A 22,935-nucleotide genomic window follows, 5' to 3' on the forward strand; every position below is an offset into this window, starting at 1 on the left:
ATGAAGAATGAGAGCGCATAAAGCCGCGAAAAAATGAAATGCCAAGAGTACTTCGTTCGGTCATGTATGAATGAATAGTCACCAAGGAATTTCGGATATAGAAGGATGAAACCGAAGAGTCACCAACCGAACAATTTCGTTCGGTCATGTGTGATCCACGAGCCGAGCCTTAAACCGGTTTGGTTCGTGAGCAGCGCGAAGGGCTTCGGTTTTCGTTCGGCGACGCAACCTCACGAATGAGCATGTTTGTTTGTCCAAAAATAAATAAATAAATAAATAATTTCTAAACAACGTGTCTGTTCGAAAAATAAAAAACCGATAGAGAGTGGACCCGGCCGGACGGACGGCGGCGGCGCCGGGGGTGGACCGACCTAGCTAGACGTAGGTCCTCTCTCTTCCACAAAAGTGGCATTCTCGCCCAAACCCATTTGTGAGGCTCAACTATTTGAACCCATCTCCTATCTCTCTTCACCCTATGTGGGACACTTTCAACCACACACTTCTCATTCAATTCTATGGTATTTTGTGCCAAAATCCCAAAAACAAGTGCAAAATCGGGTAAAAGGAGAGCTGCTTTTCCTAAAACCAAAACCTCTGCAACTGACGTATGACAAAACCCTTAAATTGCAGCTAATCCCAAGAATTCGCAGAACAGAGAGGAAGACGAAGTGAGATCGCGCGACGAGGAGACCATGTTTGGCCGGAGCCGGTTCCTGTCGTTCCCGACGGTGATCGGAGCCGTCGTGTGAGTTCCTCCCCTATCCTTCGCCCCTCGTTCTTTCTGTGATCCCTGTTCTCTTCTTTCGCAATCCCTTAATCCGTGCGCTCAAACGAGCTCAGATGAGCTTCGAAACGTGCCGATGTTTGCTTCTTTGATATTCAGTAGGGTTTGGCGCAATGCCTTAACGCGTTCTTCGAGCTTAGAAATTGTATTGCTGATCTCTCTCTCTCTCTCTCTCTCTACGCTTGACTATTTTGCTGGCGCTATCTTGTACTGACAATCTTGAAATCTAGGAATTTACGGGTGATACTTGTGGCTGGTTAGTAAATGCATTGAATTATGGCCTCATGGGTGCAATTGGGAAAGAGGTGGTGTCGTGACAGCTTTTAGCAGGGCAAATTCTGTATAGGTACTGAAGGAAGCGTGAATCCTTTGACTTTGGAGCTACTTGGAACGTATTGAGATTTGGTGGAAAGTAAGTGGTTTTCGCATTGTGGGGTAATGTTCTTTGATCAGGAACTAGTTGTGGTGATTTTGGAGAAATATTTCGCATTAGTAAGAAGGAAAATGCCCCCAACTAAATTAACTGAGCTGCAGATGTGGTATAATTAGTAGGAAGCAGCTGTGTGCATGTCGATCGTGGGCGTTTCAAGACAGGAGCTTGTTGTGCGGTGGACCGTTCGTAATTTGTTCAGGGAAAAGTATAACGAGCGAGTCGGTAGCGTGAGAGTCTTGCAGGTGCTTCCTTTGAGAAATGTGCAGCGCAACTGTAACGTTACGCGCACTTGCTGTTCTGTTCTCTGCAGCTGATAGATTACAAAGACCCTTCCATCTTAGATGCTAATCTAGAACACGGGCATTCTGCTCCTACAGTCTACTTGGTCAGTTCGATCTAGAAAATTTTATGTGAAAGGTGGAGTATCCATTAAGCATACAGAACCTTACGAATACTCTTAACAGCTTTGTGACAGAAGTCCCAATATACCATATTCTACAAACATCTTACGTGAAGAAGGCAGATTATTCTGCATGTTTAGTGGAAGAGTACTGGCCGAGTCTTGGGAAAATCTTCTTATGAGTTGTGTCTACTTCATTTAGATATCTTCCCTTATTATATGTGCATTCCCTTCAACTAGATTCCTGCATATTTAAATGAGAATTATTAGAAAATTTCCTTGTAAGTTAAAGTTCGTAATTTCATAGTTTCAAGTTTTCAACCCACTGTCACTACTATGTCATATGCAAGGAGCATTCTTGTATAGAGTCTATTGACACCCCAAAAAGCTCATGCCTTCATCCATTACGTAGACAGAACTAATGGTACAAAACTAAACATCTATAGTCCTTTTGCTATTTGGCATGCTTTTGTTTCTCGCGAGGTTACCGTCCATTAAGTCCTCATGGAGCATCGGTTGTGCAACTTTGTTCCTTTATTTCACACCCTTCTACATGTATAAGCTTAGTGCTGATTGGTGTTGAACTGTTGCTCTACTCTTCCGGCTTTCGCTTGGTCCTACCTCTTCTATACCCTTCTCCTCTTTAGTTGTGACGGCATGAGTTCCTACTAGATTAATCATTGCGGTACCATTGATCAAATGACCTTAGAAGCTTCTTTACTTTCTCAAAGATACATTATTATCATAACTCTTGATCAAATAGCTCGTGAAATTAACAGTTCTCAATCTATTCCCTTTACTCTTATGGTGGATCATGGCTTATAGATCATATTGGGATATTGTATTGTAGTGTGCCATAACTACAATAGCCTGACTTCAATTTCTTTGTCAGTTACTTCTTCATAGAAGTCACGGAAGTGCCAGAGATGGACAGGGAGTTACTCTCTTCAGTGTGTCTACCAGATCAACCACATATCTGACTCTGGATTGTTTTGGCACTTCTGCTATCTTTGGCTTTTCTAAATCATTCAAATGTTGCATATTTCCTGGATCCTTTTAATTAATTAGTTAAACAATTAGTCCCTCGTAGTCTCATTGACTGATGATATAAACTTGCATGGCCTGGCTTCCTTTATCCACTTCCATCTTCTCTTTTGCTTTCGTCTATTGTTTGCCAGATAGCTAATTGTTCTTTGCTTTGGTTTTCTTAATGGCACGCACTCATAGTGCATCATTAGTATGTTTCCTTTTTTTTTTCTTTGCTTTGGCCAGCATCATCAGGAAGTTACTATGGATAAATGAGGGGTTAGTGAGGTGACTCATAGATCTTTCAGTTGGATGATAATAAGTAGACCTAATTCTGAGGTTGCAATGATTATATGCTTATCTGCAAGGCTTCATGTGGCGACTAACTGGAAGTCAATTTTGTCCTACAGATTCTGCAAATCTTGTATAATTAAAAGTAGAAATGAATCCATAGGTGAGAATCAGGTTGTTTGGGAGAATGCTTGGGTTTAGGCTATAACGTTGATCGGAAGGTTAAGAGTGCATATCATTAGGATACTAAGTTCTGTTTTCTAATTTTCTTCTCTATTAACGTCTTGTCAGTAAAGTATTGATGATGGACTATTCTCACCCATTGACAAATATGAAAAGTGGAGAATCGTGTCCTTAACATCCACTGTCCCGATTGCTGAAAAATTTCTCTTCCTGCTGTTAAATTGATATTACCCAATGTCAAATACGAAATATCTCATTTTTTCAAGGCTGATGGTGTGCAAATGCTATGGCTCTACAGGATAGGAGTTGTCTCTGGCAAAGCAATATTTGGACCTCCTCTTGATGAGTACTGGAAAAAGAAGCTCGAGGAAGAGGCAGCTGCGAAGGGAACTGATGGCAGCTCATCTTAGCTTGCACCATGTCATAGCTTCCAGAGAAGCTGAGCTACTAGGGTTTGAACCAGCTTTTCGGGTTCTGGCTGACCTTTCACTTGGCTGGAGTATCGGATGACTCTTCAGCAAGGCACAGAAAATGACCTGAAGCTAAGAACGAGTAGAGGATGCGTGCCTCCATTTAATCTTAACCCATGGCAAGTGTTCTGAAGATTTTTTTCTTTCTTGAGGACAGCAATTATCGGTGCTATTTTGCGTCGATGCACTTCCTAAGCCGCATTGGGAGGGACTTACTGGAAACTGATGGTGTGGAAGTGTAAAGTTTCTTTGTTGATTGGTCTTAATTAAATTGACAAAAGTCGTGTAACGAGAAGTACCTTTCAACATGTATCATTTGTAGTTCCATATTTTGGTGATAAAGCAAGCTGATGCAGGTTCAGCCAAACTATAATGATATTGTCAGGTATAATATGACCTGCGGAGAGTCTATAGGTAATGAAGTCTCCATTCAATATTACCCCAACTATGTTCTCTTCTGTACTTCAGCACGACAATTACTGCAGATAGGCTGAAGAATAGACCTTCTAAGCTGATTCTAATTAAATTTTTGTTACACAACCGCAAGTTGGTTGTCCCCGGCTTACCCAAACCTCACAAAATCAATAGACAGCCACATAACTATGTCCGCTGCCAGACAAGGAAAAAGAAATCCACCTAGCCATATACGCGAAACAAGTTCACGCTGAAAAACTACCAATTAACTTTAGCTGAGAAAACAACGTCGCAATTATGTAAAATGTACATGTTGCGCATCCCAGTGATTTACATTTGCAAATGTTCTAGTTAACTATAAACGTACCAGTTAGCGAAACTGACAACTTAAGCAACGAAGATGCAAGAAAATCCAAGTACTAGTACAGTGGAAAGAATTGGTATTTCACGAACTTTTTACAGTAAGGAATTTGGTCCCAGTGATCAACCACTGTTCAAAATCTCCAAAAGTTATGATACAACAACATGACGCATATGCTTCACTTGCCCCTTTCCCCCCTTTTCTCACCTTCATTCAAACAATACAATCTGTTCTTAAAAAGTAATCATTGAAAAAGAACCATCTGAAAGCAAAGTGACCCGAGAAACATGGAGGGTTCCGAGCCATCTAGCTGCACAGGAGTGTCAATAAACTTGTTTCCCATCCATGATAGACCCAAATTAAATAGCGAGCCTTGATCTACCCAAACAAACTTCGTATGCAGAGAAGGCAGATCAACTAAAACTGGATGAACAAACCACAGAAGACACTTACGGGTCGCTCTCCCAAGGTTCAGATTTAAGAAGAAATATATTGGATGACCGAGCTGATCAAGAGAATAGATTTGCCCAGTTAAAATGGTGCCAAAATTGAAGCACCATCCAGCATATGCAAGCACAAAGAAAGACAAATGGTGGTTATGATGGATGACTTTGCCGTAACATATCTCACGACTTCGACACCCCTGTCAAGAACTTCCTTGTGAACGACGCCAACGCTCTGTCTCATACCATCATGGAGTTTCTCCATCAAATACTCCAAGAGAGATCTCACCGTTTCGAATGTAACCTTCCCAGTCACATCGAGAACAAGCCTTCGATTGCTAGGGACGGCCAAAGTGGACGACACTTTATTGACCCACCCACTGTCCTTACCAAGACCGTATGAATCTGTTGGACTCTTATGACTCAACACCCCTTGCTTCCAATCCATTCCATTAAATCTCAATCCTTTGCTTCCCTCTATAGCTGAACAGGGAGAACCTGAATACGAATTAGCATTCGATTTGGAACTTTTTAGCACTTGGTGAGATGTTTTCACCAGAGTCTCGACCACACCATTACAAACAGATACCAACATCTCTCTCACTTCCTTCTTATGCTTTGGATTTGTCAACCCAGAGAAAAGCTCATCACAGGTGTTAATCTCCATTGTCTTTTCCAAATAAATAGTGACTGCAGTGCTCACAAACAGCTGAATGCAATCGCCAACAAAATCCTTGACCTTGTCATCGCACAGCACATTTAGCCATCTCGGGACAGAACTCCCTTCCATGGTAAAATGATTGCTACCGTCCCCTGATTGCCGACTAGAACGCATATCAGCATGAATAGCCATGACCAAGTTCCTGGCTAGACTGCCTACCACAACAGATGCAAAGCCAGACCCCGCAGGCGTAAAAAGCTTATCGAGAACCTGATCCACGAAACCCGAATTCCCACCATTTCCGTGGACATTGTCCTTAGACTCAGACCTATAACCACGCATAGCACCCACAGTCAAAGCCCTGGATACCTCAGTTATCGAATCTGAGAACTCGGTTGACTTTGCGATCTTCGAAATTTGCTTCAAGCTATTGGGGACCTCATCGGAGTCAGACCTCAGAAACTCCTTCAAATCTTTTGAGACGAGCACAATCGTCTCGGTGGATTCGGACACTGCCTCGGCCAATGAAACCAAAGCCTCCACGAGCTTCAAGAACCTCCTCCTCTTCCGAGCAACTGCGGGCGAGCTATACACCCTGTACGCGCCATAACCAGAAAACGCTAGAGCCGCAACCGCGAGAATCCACCTCTTCCTCCTCCGCGTGAAATCGATGCCCGACTTCACCAATCTCGCATCCATGAAACACGGGATCGAATGACCACCCGGCCTGCTAACCAGAACCCCAATTCCCCCCCTCACAAAAACAGAGTCCCCTAATTAACACACACCAAACTGAACGAATCCGGACTACACCCAAGAGGGTATCCTACGTTGTTCAATTGGGGGTCCAAAACTGCAGGAATCACTTCAAAAAGAACCCTTTTGTAACCTACTTGCTCGGGCTTTCTTGCTTATTCACACGAACTTTCCAGAAAACTTCTCTCAGGGGGGGGGACAAAAAGGCCAACTGGGGTTTGGCAATCTATATATATATATATATATATATATATATATATATATATATATATATATATAATTATGGTTAAACAATTCATACAAAAGCGGGCGAGCCCAAGAACAAGCGAGAATGGATAAGGCGTGGATAAGAACGAATGGGAGCGAAGAACCTGTGCCAGGAGAGAGAACAGAGGAGAGACAACCTGCTGGACTTGGAGGTGGTGGTGGTGGTGGTGGGGAAGTTGCTGAGCGTTGCTTGCAAATGGGCAAAAGCCAAAACGAGTTCGGTTTGTGCGGGTGGGTTTCGTGCAGATCACAGCTTCAGTTTCGGTGAAACCTTTCTCCTTCGGGAATGGAAATCAGGAAGGGTGGCCCCAGCTTTGAATGAATGCTATAACTACTACTTCGTAGTATGAGAAACAGGATAGGATATTAAATTGAAGGGGACCCACCTAAGTAAGTAGGGCCGACATCATCTCGTTTACAATTCGTGTCCACTCCTATTAATATTTGAACATTACAACTCTTAGGATTAAAACCACGGCAAACTCCAAATTAGTACACTTACAATAAATTTAATTTAAATTAATTATTTGATCATCAAAAATCTCAAACTGATATATCGGTGTCAATTTTATCTTTCGCTAGTTTTCGTTTAATTTTACAGTCAAATTTCTGAATTGGATAATACGTGGCAGTTGATCGGGAGTACCCGTTTGGAATTTTATATGTGTGTCGATTTATGATTTTTAGTGGTATTAATCCAATTTAACGGAGAGTGAATTTGTAATAAATGTGCCAGTTTGGAGTTTTTTGTGATAAAAAAATGAATTTAGGATAAATTTATCGCATATTTATCTGTTTGGGGTTTTTGATGGTAAAATATTAGTTTAGCTAAATTTATCACATATGTACTTTTTTCATGGTATTAACCCTAACTTTCATTTAAATGTATCGAGTAAGCGGCTTATGACGAAACTACACGATTTTATGCCTGCCGAATCGTATCACATTTGAGACTATGCTCTGTATCCCGAATACATCGCGTGCCGTGTTCTCGCTCCGTGGACGAGTCACGCTTGATACTGCATGCCCTGCCCTTATCAAAAAGTAACTGACGCGGCAAGTATATCATATATATACAAACCCGTCTCGTAATTAAGTAATTTCGGTAGATTAGAAAAGTTCAAGTTCATGTTTTCAATAGTGGTGTTGATTGATCTAACGTTAGGGAATTATCAACTAAGAAAAGGTATTATATTTTTTACCCCTTTGACCGCCGCCTCATAAATCTCTTCAAAAGGCTTATGAGCGGCCCCCGCCGCCCAGTTCGTCTTATAATAATTTGGTTTCGAAATTTTTTTTTTCTTGGCCGACATTGATGACCTACTTGTAAAAGTCAGCAATGGCAAATTGTTTTCAAAATTGTGGAAAAGTCTGAAGCACGTTGTATCATATGAACGAAACGATTGATGCTTTCACTCGAATTTTCAAAGGTTGAAAAGCACTTCATTTTTGCAACTTTCGAGAGGCAGGACAATCATCTGAAGATGCCCATCAACACTTTTTTTGTTTTCTTGCAAATTGAGTTTGAGGAAAATGAAGGGGAGGGGGAAAGGGGCACTCAAGCCACTCTTGTACTCTTGCCCATTAACACTTTCGTTGATTTTGAACGATAATACATTAATTTATACATAAATGTCATAATTACCTAACTAATATAGCATAATTTTGAAGAGAAACGATTCTTTTAATCATATAGTTAGTTCGAGTTTTGGTTACTTATTAACGGAAATAGACCTGTCTCAAGATCTAATGATTTTCTAACGAGAATCTCGGAATCATTCCAAAATGCAAAACTCAAAATTCTTTCACGATTACGACAAAAACAAAAACAAAAAAAATAAATTTGCACAAACTTTAGGATCAAATTCCCAAAAATCACAACTTTTCTCATGGGGCACTTGCAAGTGTCTCAAAAAAGAAAATGTACAGCTGGCCCATTGGACAAAAACACATGTGTTAAAGTTTTTTCGCCAAAATTGTCTTCCAAAACCTCATATGGCAATCAACACGGACGACAATACGTGACGTGGCTTTCACGTCATTTCACTTTATTTCATTGATTTATCTATCTTTCAAATAAAATAAAAAATTGAATAGAATAATGACACCGAGAGTCATAAAACTTATGTGAGATCGGCTCTTTAGTCCTAAACCATTTCTCGTGAGACTCATCCATCTGTCTTTGGTGGATGGAAAATTTATGGGGCATGTTGTTTTTCTTATCAAAAAGTCACGGAGGACCCAAAGAATAAAAAATTAAAAAAAAAGCATTTGTCATTTTCAGCCTACAAAATAACAAATAGATCTAACAGAAATTTCGAAAATCCATAAAATGTACAAGTTTAAGGACTTAAATGCACGAAACAATGTTTTATAATGAAAGTGCCCAACCAACACAAATTTTAGGATTTCTAGTGTCATAATCCCAAATCAATCAAAAGATGGAAAGATGGAGGAGGCGGAGCCCGTCTTTCAAAAAAAATTTAAGCTGCACTCGATGCGTGTGAGCCAACTCACATGTACCGTCAGATGAGGTGAGTCTCGTGCGAGATCTGCATGATCTAATATACTAAATGTAATTGGGCTTACATGATCCGGCGCACCCAATTCTTGCACCGAGATCGAAAAAAAATTTGCCCCTGCAGAGGCATGAAGTAGAGACACAAGAGGCCGCATGCATCGAAACCGCAACAAACGTCAAAGAACCGGCGATCGAAGATGCCGGCCGGCGCGCTTGGACGGCAGGTGACGACGGCCTCCTTTGTTTATCTTTCTTTTCGTTGTGCATGGACAGTACAACCACAAACATTTTCATGGTGTTCGAACGATAATCAAACACACCAGGTTTTGGTCACAAGTCAGAAATCGCTCATTAGGGTTTGTAGTTGTCCACAAAGTCTTCATCACGGAGATCGTTCATTTTCCCCGTCCCGAATTTCTCAGTCGCGATTGAAACTCTGGTCGATCTTTTCTGAAAACCCAAATTGGATAGAGAGGCGGGCGGTTCTAGGGTTAGCGCTCGATCCATTTCGATCGATCGGCCTTTTTTCTAATGGAGTGAAAAAAGAAACGAGTTGGCGGACTATTTAACCCTCGATATGTTGAATCCAGAATGTCGCGTGAAGTCGCTCGCTCCGGCTTCCAGCCAAAATTGGTCGGAATGTTTGTCGGAGGCGAACATTAAGTCGATTATACAAAGTTGGGGGATAGTTAGGATCGTCTTCGGCTTTTCATGTTTTAATTGAAAAGCGTCACGTAATCGCTTATAGTCTTTTGGGCACCATAGATCATTTCAATGTAAGTGACGAAATGACCATCGATCAACCGATTTCCCATTCGATTGCATAGAAGTTTCTTCTTCTTCTTTTTTTCCTTTTTGTGAGAGTTTTACTTATATTATTTGATTTGTGGTGGACCATGGGCTGGTTATGAGTTCTTTTGGGTTTCAATTTTGGACATATTTTTGACAATTTGGGCTTTTAAAATTCTTATGGGTTAAATACGTGGCATATAAAATTAAAATCTAAGGAGTTCATACTGAAAACTAATTAGTTCAAACTACATTAGGCTAGGCTCTGTTTGTTTTGTAAAAAAAAAAAAAACAAAAACAATAAAAAAAAAAAAAAACAACCCCCTAAAAAAATTAAAAAAAATTAAATTAAAAAAAATTAAAAAAATTATAAATAATTTCGCCACATCATAGATATGAAAAATGGACGTTTAGGGGCTTAATCTGTAAGCACCAAATTAATTTGCGACAATTCTGGAATCTATTCCGTTTAGATATAATAAAATTGATTAGAGTTTACTCATCAATGCATACCTTTTGTATTAGAATTTGTTTCAAAAGTGAAAAAAATGACTCAGAGAATACGTATTGTGAGATTTGGTGGGATTACTGCCAACTATTTTAAAAGTTTAAGTTATTAGATGAAGACGTGATTTAATATTTAATTATTCTAATACTCCTCTTCACGCTTAGTCGGGTCATTTCGCCGAGTAGTAAACGTGGACATATTTAATTGGGAAGATAAATGAGGCCTGAAAATATTTGAACTGATGACTTCCAGCTCCGATACCATATGAGATTTGGCGGGACCGCTGTCAACTATTCTAAAAGTTTAAACTATTAGATAAATATGATTTAATATTTGATTAACAAATATAAAAAGAAACTTAAAATAATCTACCAGTGACCGACCCTTTCGAACCGGACATTTAAGATTCAAAGCATCGGTGCACGCTCCTTATCGATAAAAAGAACATTCTTTTTTTGCAATCATTCGCGCTCTCAAATTAAAAGGCGATACGAACCGTCAGTTCCCGCGAACCTAGCTGTTGATTTCGCACACCGATCTGTCTTGGGGATATTCAATCCGATTCCCGCGGTCCAAGGGATCGATCCTCCATGTCACGAATTTGACTTGGTAAAAAGGTCCAGAGCGTGGCCTTCCTTCCCCGCCAAAACTCAAGGAGGAAGAAACGAAGGAAACCTCCGAAAGCCCTCCCTCGAAACAAGGGTTTCCTTCACGACCACACAAAGATCCCCCCCACGTCCCTCCCTTAGCCCACACGTGTCCCGCGAAGCTCCAGCATGCGAGCCGCCGCAGCGCAGCCGACGACAGGGTGTACACGGGCTGTCTCCCGCCACTTGTTCCCCCCGCCTTACGTGGCAGCGGGATCGGAGAAACCCTAAAATCTCGTCCCTCTTCTTGCCTGTGCGACCCACGTTGGAAACGCCCTTAAAAAAAGTTAATACGAACAGACAGGTTCCGCAGAGGAGCGTCGCGGCCCCGCCCACCCCAATTCATTCATTCACTTCATATATATATAAGAGCCAGGTGCACATTATTTAAAGTTTCCTCAATCCACCCGTTCTCGTTCTCACCCTCACTCTCGTCTTTCTTCTTCTTCTTCCTCCTCCTCCTCTTCGGGTTGGAGAGAAGAGCGATGTACGCGAGCTGGGTTTGGGCTGTCTTGGCGCTGCTGCGTGGAGATCTCGTGCCGTGCGATCAGGCTCCTTCCTCTCGCTCCCTCTGTTGTTGTTCTTGTCGCCGCCGCCGATCGTATCGGGGAACTGAGGCGGGGAGGACGCCGTTCTGAAGATCGAGAGGGAGCGCCGCGAAGAGAGACGGGGCCTCCCGTTTCCTAGGACGTTGTTTGGGTGCCCGTTTCGGACCTTCCCCGAGCTTCGGATTCCCATCAGGTGCGGCGTTGATTGCCCGTAAGAAGTTAACCTTGTATGGTTTGATTTGGTTTTTGCTTTATCTCGCGTTTCTGATATGCAAATTTACGATTTACTGCGGATTATTTTGTACGAAGAATGCTTTTCTTTCGGGATTTCAGAAATGGTGCTAACAATTCATTCTTTGAAAAACAATGGGGGGCGGCAGTGTTGTCCCGCCTAAATAGTTAACGGGGATCGATACTAATGATTCCAGCCGTAGAATCGTTCCGTCGCGGAACGTGATCAGCGTTTCGGCATTTCGTGTTTGGTTTTTGATTTCCAGGCAGTGCCTTCAGGCTCTATTCCGGAATAGGTTTTCAGGAATGAACTCATTGAAGCTCTCTATGTTCAGACCCCTTGCATGAATTTTTCCGATGGATTTTGATTTTTCTCCTGTTGCTATCTCCATTTCCATTGTGTTTTTCACAAATTTAATTTAGATCTCGAAAGGACCCCTTGAACAAAGTCTTCCCAGATATTATTTTGTTTAGAATTGGGTCGGCCGATTTCCTTGCAAAAACATGGCTCGTTTTCTTTAATCAACGAAGGAAGAAGCTGTGCACAACCCTAATTTAGTAATAATATCTGGGTCGATAAGCTTGACCGAGATTTTTATTTCCCCTTCTAGCACCGATCAAATCTGAAACTTAAGAAAAAAGCCACACATCGCTTGCCCATTTGCACGTTTTATCATTAGTTTGTCATTCATATATATATATTGTTATTATATAGCTTTAATTATACTACTGTCGACATCCAGTTCAATGTATTCGCAAGTGACACCACAATTTCCATGTAAGTGAACAGACGTGACGACAGAAACCTCGGCGGCGATCGGCAAAGAACCAAAATATGGAGGTCGCTGCTTATCAACCCTACATCGATCCCGACTACGATTCCCTCATCGAAAGAATTTATCCCGCTAGGTAATTCATTCTCTAATCTAATCGTGATTTCAATCCGTCCGGTTCATCTTTCGCTTCGTTAATCTCGATTGTTTGAAAAGATGGGCTTGTCTAAGAGTGTGTTCATCTGGGTTTTTGCAGGGTTTGCATCGACAACGAGACCTGCCGAGACTGCACGCTCGTGAAGGTTAGATTGATAAACTTATTTCTGTTTTTTCTGTATTTTTTTTTATTTAATTATTTTTCTATTTTTTATTTTTTTTCCTGCGAAAGAGCAGGGATTTATAAAATTAATCCAACTTGGTGGTCGATGACGAGATGGTGTCGCTTTTCGTGTTATTATTTTTTAATACAATCCTTGCAAGATCCAATAGGGTGGGTACCGCCGGGTAAAGGATCCCGCCCACAGATGTGAAAACGACTGAGGAAGATACCGCGACATTGCCCATGATTTAGGATTAGTCCCGTTGATTAGTTTAATCAGTTGTTAATTGAAAGATTCGTGGGTGCTGCCTTGGTAATCTGCCGCTTGTTGTTCCTCCATTAGCGTTTGTTTAATCGAACAAGATTCCGATCCTAGTTAAACTCCCCGGGAAAAGGTCGATGAAACATCAAGATTCCCCCACTTTTGTATGGGCACGAATTAATAATTTTACCATGACGTGTAAAAGATAGGGCTTTCGATATTTGTTTTTGTTGTTGTTATTGTTGTTGTTAGTATTGTAATTAATGTTGGTTGATTTGCAGGTCGATAGTGCGAACAAGCACGGGATTCTGCTGGAGATGGTCCAGGTCTTGACAGATCTCGACCTCGTCATCTCCAAGTCATACATCTCCTCGGACGGCGGATGGTTCATGGACGGTCCGTAACACAGCCCCACCATCTTTTTTATTACGTCATCAACACCGATTTCATTTTTTTTATCAAAATAGATTGATATATATATATATATATATATATATATATATATATGAGTAAATTATTAGCTGTGCGTGCCCACAAAGATCGCGAATTCGTCGACTAGATGTTTGATCTGTGAAGCTCGCTTTTATTATAGCTTTGATTTTGCATGGCGTGCAGTGTTCCACGTGACGGACCAGCTCGGGAACAAGCTCACCGACGAGAGCCTCATCCTTTACATTCAACAGGTATTTTATTATATCATAATCAATCTTTATTTTGCTCTTTACCCACTTTATAGTATGATCCCTCGGACATTGATTGGTTTAACAGTTCTATCGGATCTGCTCTTAAGGGTTCCGAACACCAATTATAGCGTGATGGGACACTAAAATTTCATTTGAAGGGGAAGGACTAGGTTTTTTAAGTGGTATATTTTGCAGTCACCCTATGATAATTAGTGCTCGTGGATTTTATATGTTGAAATTATTTTAGGGTAAGAAAAAAAAAATTAAGTTCATACCTAGAATTGTAGGCACGAAAGTGCACCTGGCCTTGGCTTCTTTTTCTTTTGAGGATTCTCCTCAATTTATACGGTTTGATAGCGGACAACCTTTGGGGGTCCTTTCATCTTGGCCCTTGTTCGGGCTTTGCCAAAACTTCTGTGTTCGGCTAGTGGTCGACAAGGTCAACCTAAATAACGTGTTTGTTATGTCAGGATTAGTAAAGTCTGTTATTGTCCATTATATTCTAATATATGGCAATCATTCAACTTATGATAGATGATATTTTCATGGAATTCTTTTTGCACAAGTTTGAGGTTAGAAAGATTTTATACTTGCTTTCGCTATATGTTGTAGCGGAATTAGGGCGATTCTCTTGTGATAACTGAATGAATGCGACATTTGACAGGCTTTGTGTGCGACGAGGAGAGGGGGTCTCTCCAAGGAAATACAAGGATCATCGCAGACGAAACATTTCGGACCTCATCACGTGTCCTCCGAGCACACGGTGCTAGAGATGACGGGGACGGACCGACCAGGTTTACTGTCCGAAATGTCGGCCGTCTTGGCTGAGCTGGCGTGCCATATTGCCATGGTAGTGGCGTGGACCCACCACACACGAGCCGCGTGCATATTCTATGTGGAGGATGGGGTGAAGGGTGGGCCCATCACGGACCCGGAGCGCCTGGCCCAGATAGAGGAGCAGCTGGAGAACGTGGTCGAGGCCCACCATGCCGAGGGGGAGAGGAGGAGCGTGAGGCTGATGGCACCCATGGCCGGGCGGATGCACACTGAACGGCGGCTCCACCAGCTGATGTTCGCCGACAAAGACTACGAGCAGTGCCGCCGCTGCTGGAGCAACGGTTGCGGGGGTGGTGGCAGCCGGGGCGGGTACGAGCATAGGAATGGCTGCGAGAGGGCCCACGTGTTGATAGAGAGTTGGAAAGACAAAGGGTACTCGGTGGTGAACGTGCGGAGCAGGGACAGGCCGAAGCTGTTGTTCGACACCGTGTGCGTCCTAACGGACATGCAGTATGTTGTGTTCCACGCATCAGTTAGCTCGGAGGGCTCTTCGGCTAATCAGGTAATTTAAGCTAAAATCAAACCTCAGAAAGCTTTAAGTTATTACTTCGAGGAAGAAGTATATGTTGGGTATACTTCAATTCTAACCCAATTTGATGCGAATCGTGAAATTCTTGTATGTTCAATTTGTCGTGCACGAATGGGATAATGTTTGTAAGATTTATATACACATGGGATGTTGTTGGACCGTATATTACTCTAGACAATAAGGCGGGTTAGCCACCATGTCAATGTGTAATTGAGTTAGAGTTTGAATGTTTAAGCTATTAGGTAAAGAAAGTTAAATGTGATACGAATTATTTGAAACGATATCGTCAAAATAGTGTGGAACTTACTTGTTGATGTGATGGGGTTCCTAGTCAAGCTGGTTTTGGAAAATCTGTTCGTCGGTTTCAGACGTATCGAGTTCAATAAGATCTATAAATTCTGCAATTTCGGCAGAAGTGGGTCGTTGTCTTCTTTTATAGTATTATCACAAGGTCATAAGTTACTAATGTGGCTACAGGTTGAATTCTAGCATTGTATGAGTATGTGCCATTGACAGTTTTGGCTAACAAAAGGATTGTATACTTTGCGGGTGTCATACAGGAGTATTTCATAAGGCATCAGGATGGATGCACCCTGGATTCGGAGACTGAGAAGCGCAAACTCGCTCAATGCCTCCTGGCTGCGGTCGAGCGCAGAGCGTCACATGTATGTCCCAAACAACTCTTCTTTCTCATTTATGTCTCATGTGGATTGAATCCTGATTTCTTGTTTCGTTTCATTTGCAGGGATTGAGGTTAGAAGTGAGCACTCAAAACCGGACGGGCCTGCTCTCGGATGTGACCAGGGTGTTCCGCGAAAACGGCCTATCGATAACAAGGGCCGAGGTAGGGATCCGCGGAGAGCGAGCCATCGGTTCGTTCTATGTGACCGAAGCTTCTGGGAACAATGTGAACCTGAGCACGGTGGAACTGGTGAGGAAAGAGATCGGGGGATCGGTCTCGATCTTGAACAAGTCCTCGGGAGTGAGTACTCCTCGGGGTCCATTGTCGGCAGGCCTCATTAGCAGAAGCGGGGATGAAAAGCCAAGGTTGTCGCTCGGAAGCCTTATCTGGTCTCAGCTCGAGCGTTTCTCCAGCAACTTTGGACCAATAAGGTTATAATGTGAGGTAACGTTTGCTATGGACAAGTGTGCTTAGAAATGTACTTTGTAAATAAGGCTTGTAAGCACCATGTCACTTGGTCAAGTAGCGATATGTTGTTCTTTGACGGAGTCTAGGAATTAGCCTTTAAGAGTAGCTTTCCGTCTTCAGATCTGTAAAATGTCAATGAAATTAGTCTCTCCAGTTCAAAGTTTTCTGTGCAAGTTTCTGATGGTTTTGTGCAGTTCAACAGCTTACTTGTAGCGTTATACAGGAGTTTCACACCGACTACTTTTTGTAAAATTTTCATGCGAAATTTTCACTAATTGAAATGCGCGACGTATATCGGGGTTTCACGGGTCAACGACAAAAGGATTATATTAAGTGACAATGATGATATGCTTCAAACTATTGATATGCTCCAAGTGAGGACGCTTTGTCTTAGTTCATCAAGTCTTGGTACTCTTGGTACTCTAAATACGGCGCTTGATGTTCTTTAGCCGGTTCTTAAAGAAGCTTTAATAGATGTCCCCCCATCAGGACATAAATATTCTAGGGGCACTCCGAACGTATTGCCAACTCTTTTTGGTGGAGCATCTCATACATGAAATGGAGTTCGATCAATATCACCCTCAACGCATCCATTGTAGATACTTTGCAGAAATATCCATGGGTCATTTCGCGTTGTTGACATGCGAACATGAGATATCCAATGAACGTGTAAAGATTTAAATAAAGTAGTAAGCATGCCTCACCACAATGCTCTCGGCAAACTTTGCTTTTTCTTCGTCAGAATGTCCATCTCCTAGAATATTGAGTTCTTTAAGTAACTTATTATCTGCATGAAAAGATTTGTGCTGTGAGAGCATCGATTCCCTAACCCTCGAGAAGCTCGATAGATATATGAAGTGCTAGTAACCTCTCTACATTTTTTATGACTCCGGCAAGAAACACCAACATCATTGGAATCAACATCTACTTGTTGTTGGGAAATATTGCACAAAGACATAGATGGCGGCACCGACTTGAAAGACGAGACTGAGCAGGTTGCTTCTCCAAAGCGAACTGTCCTCCAGAGAAAAGGCAGTGATGGTGTTTGGACCGCCAAGGTGTAACAAGAGAAATGAAGCCAAAAATGCTTGAAGTGCTCCATCTACTTCGACTGCATGAGTTATGAGAGATGAGCTCGATTGCAAACGCGGCTATCCAATCAGCCACCAAATAGTCCAACCACGAGAGGAAAACTATGTGGTGGTTCGTTATTTTCTTCCTAAGGGATGCAAATAGAATGAGAAAGACCTAAAGCGAGAGGCTCAATATAACGAAACCTCGAATGTTCCATATGTTCCACATATTCCAAATGAACTAAATGCCATGTTTTTGCTTATCGCTCCTCCCTAATATAATTTTAAATACAAAAAATATAAGGGAGGCATAGTGGGGAATGTATATACACATGCTGTGATGGTTCCGCCAACGAAGACTCACCGGGTGTGCCCTATCTGTCTTAGTTAGCGGGAGAGAGGAATAAAAGCAAAACCCTAGCTTTTTATACAAAGACTTTTCTACCCCCAAAAAATAAACATAAATATTTATATAATATGGGTGCCCCTTGTTTTGTCCTGTAGTGGCATGGTCCAGTGGAGCTTTTTCTCATATTACCTTTCTAGGTCAAACCTCCAAGAACAACGCCCAAGAGAATCCATACTCGCTTTGGATTAATGGGCACACCTGATTTTGAACAAACCAGAAAATCCTCTAAAGATTTCGTACATGGCTCAAACTCGTGACACAATTTAAAAGTTGAGATGATTCCTTGCTTTACAATAAAATGTAAAGAGTTGCGAACCAATGAACACAAGCAATGTATCTCATGTATCAAATGGTAGAAGAGAAATATCTTATGAATAGAGAATGCTTATTGCTTTGTGCCGGGTTGATGTTTTATTGTCAAATCGGTCTATCTCAATTCTACTTTGCAATTCCATCTAGGACTACCTGAGTTTCGACCTGACTTTGGCCTTAAAATGCCGAATAGACTGTGGTATGGAGCAACAAAAACTGGCACCAAGAGGTTTGTTCATAAATTGACCCTAACGTGCATTGCATCAAGAAGTGGCAGAGAACTCCTAACCTAAACTTCGAAGATTCCTTTAAAGAATGCTTTATCTTTCATGGTTCCTCGTTCATCAAATCCTGCCAATGACAACCAATTTCCTAAGGGAGAGCTTCCTAAGTTCGCGATATGTAAGCTCATTTAAATTCACCTCATATCATCGGATTCAGTTAAAGATAAATAGACACTAAAAAGTTTATAAATCATTACATTCTCACTTAACATCTCTCGTCCAGAAGGAAAGAGTAAGATTTGAGATATTTGAGATGTCTATTTGGTCCAGAAAAGTCCTTTCCTTGGACTCAAAATTTAAGCATGTTTTGGTCTAATGTTTATTGTCCAGAACAATTGATCAGATCTATCGGGCAATATTCACTGTGTTCTCACAGGGCATCCATTACTTTATTAGCATAGGGATTACAGGTAAACATAAGTCACAAACATAAAAATTGAATATGCTACTAAATCTCATATCAATTATTACGCAACTATTGAAATGCAGCTTCCGTACTAGAATACAACAAAGTTTCACTTCATTTTACTTGTAAACACAAAAAAAAAAAAAATGGACGGATTGAATCGTGAGTGCCGTATTGAATCGTATATACGCTAGTGAAGGCTTGTGATCTAGAAAATTATAGATATAGAAGACTTTCATAGTGATGAAACGTGTCATCCCAGTATTCATACAAGCCCCATTCAGGTTGTAGAAAAAACAAAGATTCATGTCAATTTATCCGTAAACATACAACAAAATATGAATGGGTTGAATTATCAGTGCCGTACTGAATCGCGTATATGCTAGTGAAGGCTTGTGATCTAGAAGATCATGGAAATAAAAGACTTTGACAGTGATAAATATGTCATCCCAGTATTCATAATACTAGCCACATTCAGGCTGTTGATACAACCCAAAAGAGCCATCGATAGCCAAGCAAAGGCAAAGAAACTCTACACCATTGCAAAGTACCTGCACTTGTACCTCGCCCTTAATGTGAATTGCTGCATATGATAGCATCTCAACCCACACCCCGTTCATCACCTTCCACTTCGTTTCCTCGAGGCTTTCCAGCTTTTGGGCCAAATTGATCACCTCGTTGAGCGGGGGATCTCAAACTGAAGGTTCCAAAATGAGCATCAAATAATTTCTTGCATTAACCCCTCCACATTTAGTAACGCATCCATATCGATGAGGATATAGAGCTCTTGCAACGTCTCCGCTGATGCCATTTGGGCAACATCCCCCGTAGCGGACACCACATTAGGCTGATTAATTAAAAGATACAACATGTAGTCAGAGAGGATCTTGCTAAATTCCATTTCGTCAATTCTAGCTATTAGGCTCATAAATTGTTTCTTTTTATTGTACCACATTTCAATAGCAACATGCCACATTATAATACTGTTGTCGTAATTAGCCTCCGTGACTTACACTAAAAGATTGCCGCTGTCAATCCCCCCCTCGACAGTCTACTCTCGAGAAACGGATCACCTCTAGCCTCAAATATCTTCCTCACCTCTGTCGGATCGTTCGCGTCGTTGGATTTATATCTCACCTCCTTAAAGATAAAGATCCATAGCTTTTTTATAGATTCTTGGACACATACTTCAAATTCCCAATCATCCATTTACCGTTCCTCCATCCACCACAGAGTGTATCAATCTCATTTTGATGGAAACAAAAGATAATCTTCTCAGCCATGTGAAATGGAAAACAACAAATAGTAGAAAAAGCAATGATGCCCTAGTGCTGATCATGCTTATATATCATTTTCAGACCCTCTTGAAAGCACTTGGATAAAAGGTTGCAAGTCGAGAGGATTCTGACCATCTTCAAAATATTACGGTGTATCTAAGGCCGCATAAGTATCATTGGGTTTAGGCTCTGCTTCACATGTGGTGAATCCAAGCTTCCTTTGGTGATCCGTGGTGGATAACATCTTGTGGAGAAATGAATTGTGGCACTTGATTCTAGCAATAGTTCAATCGAAGAAAATGAGCATGAATAGAGCTATCACATCAAGAGCAATTCCTTTGAAAAGAAGGGAATAAGTAATTTCCACATCGAATTTCGGGAGCCGATGCTTCTTCAAGCGATTGAATAGGATGAAAGCCATCGCAACGTTAGTTAAAGCTATGAAGCGGAAAATGTAGCTCCGCTTGGAATGTATTGCCAACGCTTTTGAGTGGAGCATATCATACATGAAATGGAGCTCGACTAATATCACCTCAATACATCCACCGCTGAAACTTTGCGGAAATATTCGTGGCTCATTTCGTGTTGTTGATGTGTGAACATGAGATCTCCGTTGAAGACCTTACATAACTGAAAAGAAGTAGTAAGCATGTTTCACCATAATGCTCTCGGTAAGCTCCGCTTCTTCTTTATCAGAATATCGATCCCCTAGAACAATGAGATCTATATCCAACTTGTTATATGCATTAGAAGACTTGCGCTATGAGAGCATCAATTCCTTTACCCTCAAGAGGCTGATAAAGTGCTATTAACCTCTCTGCATACTTTATGATCCAAGCAAAAAACACCAACATCGTTGGGATCACTAGTGACTTGTCATTGGGAAATATCTCCACAAAGAAATAGATGGCCGCACCAACTTGGAAGATGAGACTGAGCTGGTGCCATCGCCAAAGCGAACAGTCCTCCAGAGATAAGACAGTGATAGAGTCTGAACCACCAATATGTAATAAGAGAATTGAGGCCCAAAATGGTCGTAGTGCCCCGTCTACTTTAGCTGCACGACCGAATGAATTGGCTTGATTGGGAGAAATGAGCCCGATTGCAAATGTGTCTACCCAGTTAGCCATCAAATAGGCCAACCACAACAAGAAAGAGATGGGGTGGTTCGCTATTTTATTTCTAATGGGTGCAAATAGAATGAGAAAGACTCGAAGCGAGAGGCTCAGTATGATAAAATCTCAGATATTCCATTTGTGCCGCAAATCCAAAATAGAGCTAAGTGCCGTATTTTTTGCTTGATTTTATCCCTCCTCTTTAATATTGTTTCAGGTGCAACAAAATGTAGAGGAGGAATAGTGGGGAATGCATATGTACATGTTGAAATGGTTCTTGCTTGTACACGTTTATGTACATGTTGATATGATTCTTTGCCATACAACAAAATGCAAAGATTCATAAACCAATGAACGCAAGCAAGTTGTCTCATGCATTAAATAGCATAAGAAAAGTATATCATGCATGAATGATGCTTAATCTCTACAAGTTTGGTCTCCTCAATATCCTATCTAATGTCTATAGAATTTCCATTTTAGTCCAGCACTTTTCAAGTTTAGTCGAGTAAGGCTTCCTCACCCTAGGGAAGACCATCAATGTGCTCCACATTGCCATTCGTTATTAGAAATATTATTTTGCATAGGTGCCAGGAGTCCCTTGTGAGTACCTCGGTTCAGGCTTATTCAGGGCAGATTGTCTATGCTACTTGGATTGAGCATGCGTCTGTTTGTACGGATGATTACACTTTTCATAGTTCTCTTATTTTTCTTGTGTTTTAGATGGTTTCGTCTCAAGCATTTGTAATATATACTTCTCCTGTTAAAATAAATAATGCTTGTACTACAAAATTCTTCGGGGGGTCCAACTACTCGAACTCTGTTGACCCAATAGTCCCTTGATGTATCAAACGGATGAGTCGGGTCGAGTAAAAAATAGCCCGACCCAAATTGATCCATTAAACTCGTTTTGATCAATTTTCATGTAGTACAAATCTAATGACTCATACCCAACCCGACTCATATCTGATCGGACCCATATTACTAAAACACTTCCATATTTAATCCAATTTAGGAAAATTCATATGCAAACTGAAGTGAGAGCTTAGAGCAAGTAAGCGCTAGATCGAGTGAGAACAAAAGAGAGTAATAAATGTGGGTTAGTTATAAGTAAGTTGTGAATCCATTTAACACCCATATTATATGAGGTTTTACCATTCTAAACATATTTATGATCCATTTAGTGAATATAATTAACCCATGTAATGATTCAACCCAACAAATTTGAGTTAAGAAATAGATCTATGATCCATTTTAATTGGTCTAACTATATGTACCATTGATTGATATAAGTGAATAGAACATTTTCTAACAACCCGTTTCCATCCTTGCTTTCTTGCAAACGATCCAACGAACTGTCTGTTCGTCATAGTATCGAAGCATTGAAGAAATAGGCAGACTTCCCATTAAGAATAGCCGAGCAGTACGCCGGACGGTCCTTTGTATTGGCCAACGGCCCGGACCGTAGCAATATGCAAGCAATGAGGGGGAAGAAAACTTATAGCTCGACCAAAAAAAACAAGAAAGAGAGGGAGATACATTGGCCTTTTTCGGATACTTCATTCATTAGTATAAGCAACGTAACCTGAATATATTGGAAGCAGCTCTCCCACGTGCCTACAATGGATATAGGACAGTGGTTTTACTACCAGAAATCATCAAGGATCTTCGATACTGAAAAAGACATAAAAATAAAGAATGAAATATGATCCTCGTGTTTCGAATACAAGTAGAACCACATACGAAAAATCGTATGAGCAAAAGAAAAGTAATAAC

The 22,935-nt window shown here is 41.2% G+C and overlaps 2 protein-coding genes and 1 long non-coding RNA gene across 6 annotated transcripts; 2 read left to right on the plus strand and 1 right to left on the minus strand.

Annotated features, from left to right (window-relative positions):
• Nucleotides 1-600: 600 nt before the first annotated feature.
• On the plus strand, nt 601-3,895 carry LOC130139648 (uncharacterized). The gene is made up of 2 exons (XR_008817752.1): nt 601-745; nt 3,416-3,895. It is a non-coding gene; the product is annotated as an uncharacterized LOC130139648 (long non-coding RNA).
• Nucleotides 3,896-4,424: 529 nt separating this feature from the next.
• LOC115691549 (protein PHLOEM PROTEIN 2-LIKE A10-like) lies at nt 4,425-6,455 on the minus strand. Its single transcript, XM_030618202.2, has one exon. The coding sequence runs from the start codon at nt 6,163-6,165 to the stop codon at nt 4,894-4,896; it is 1,272 nt and encodes a 423-aa protein (XP_030474062.2). The 5' UTR covers nt 6,166-6,455; the 3' UTR covers nt 4,425-4,893.
• A 4,876-nt stretch (nt 6,456-11,331) lies between these two features.
• LOC115691553 (ACT domain-containing protein ACR1) lies at nt 11,332-16,450 on the plus strand. 4 transcript variants are annotated; one of them, XM_056310358.1, is made up of 8 exons: nt 11,332-11,713; nt 12,477-12,642; nt 12,763-12,808; nt 13,369-13,483; nt 13,703-13,770; nt 14,435-15,109; nt 15,697-15,801; nt 15,882-16,450. In XM_056310358.1, exons 2-8 carry the CDS (start codon nt 12,569-12,571, stop codon nt 16,254-16,256), a joined length of 1,458 nt encoding a protein of 485 aa, XP_056166333.1. In that variant the 5' UTR covers nt 11,332-11,713; nt 12,477-12,568; the 3' UTR covers nt 16,257-16,450. The 4 variants fall into 4 exon arrangements, with proteins under 4 accessions (XP_056166333.1, XP_056166330.1, XP_030474072.2 ...); XM_056310355.1 differs by having other exon boundaries at nt 11,332-11,695; XM_030618212.2 differs by having other exon boundaries at nt 11,332-11,695; nt 12,517-12,642.
• Nucleotides 16,451-22,935: the final 6,485 nt, after the last annotated feature.

The sequence above is a fragment of the Syzygium oleosum genome, unplaced genomic scaffold (assembly GCF_021117445.2).
Source record: "Syzygium oleosum isolate NSW1041296 unplaced genomic scaffold, Sole_v2.1 Sole_v2.01, whole genome shotgun sequence".
Taxonomy (NCBI): Eukaryota; Viridiplantae; Streptophyta; class Magnoliopsida; order Myrtales; family Myrtaceae; genus Syzygium; species Syzygium oleosum.

Coding starts and splice junctions, on each gene's coding strand:
- LOC115691553 (XM_056310358.1), top strand. CDS start 12,569: ATGGAGGTCGCTGCTTATCAACCCTACATCGATCCCGACTACGATTCC. Junction 13,771..14,434: donor TCATCCTTTACATTCAACAG/GTATTTTATTAT, acceptor GACATTTGACAG/GCTTTGTGTGCGACGAGGAG. Junction 15,802..15,881: donor TCGAGCGCAGAGCGTCACAT/GTATGTCCCAAA, acceptor TTTCATTTGCAG/GGATTGAGGTTAGAAGTGAG.
- LOC115691549 (XM_030618202.2), bottom strand. CDS start 6,165: ATGGATGCGAGATTGGTGAAGTCGGGCATCGATTTCACGCGGAGGAGG.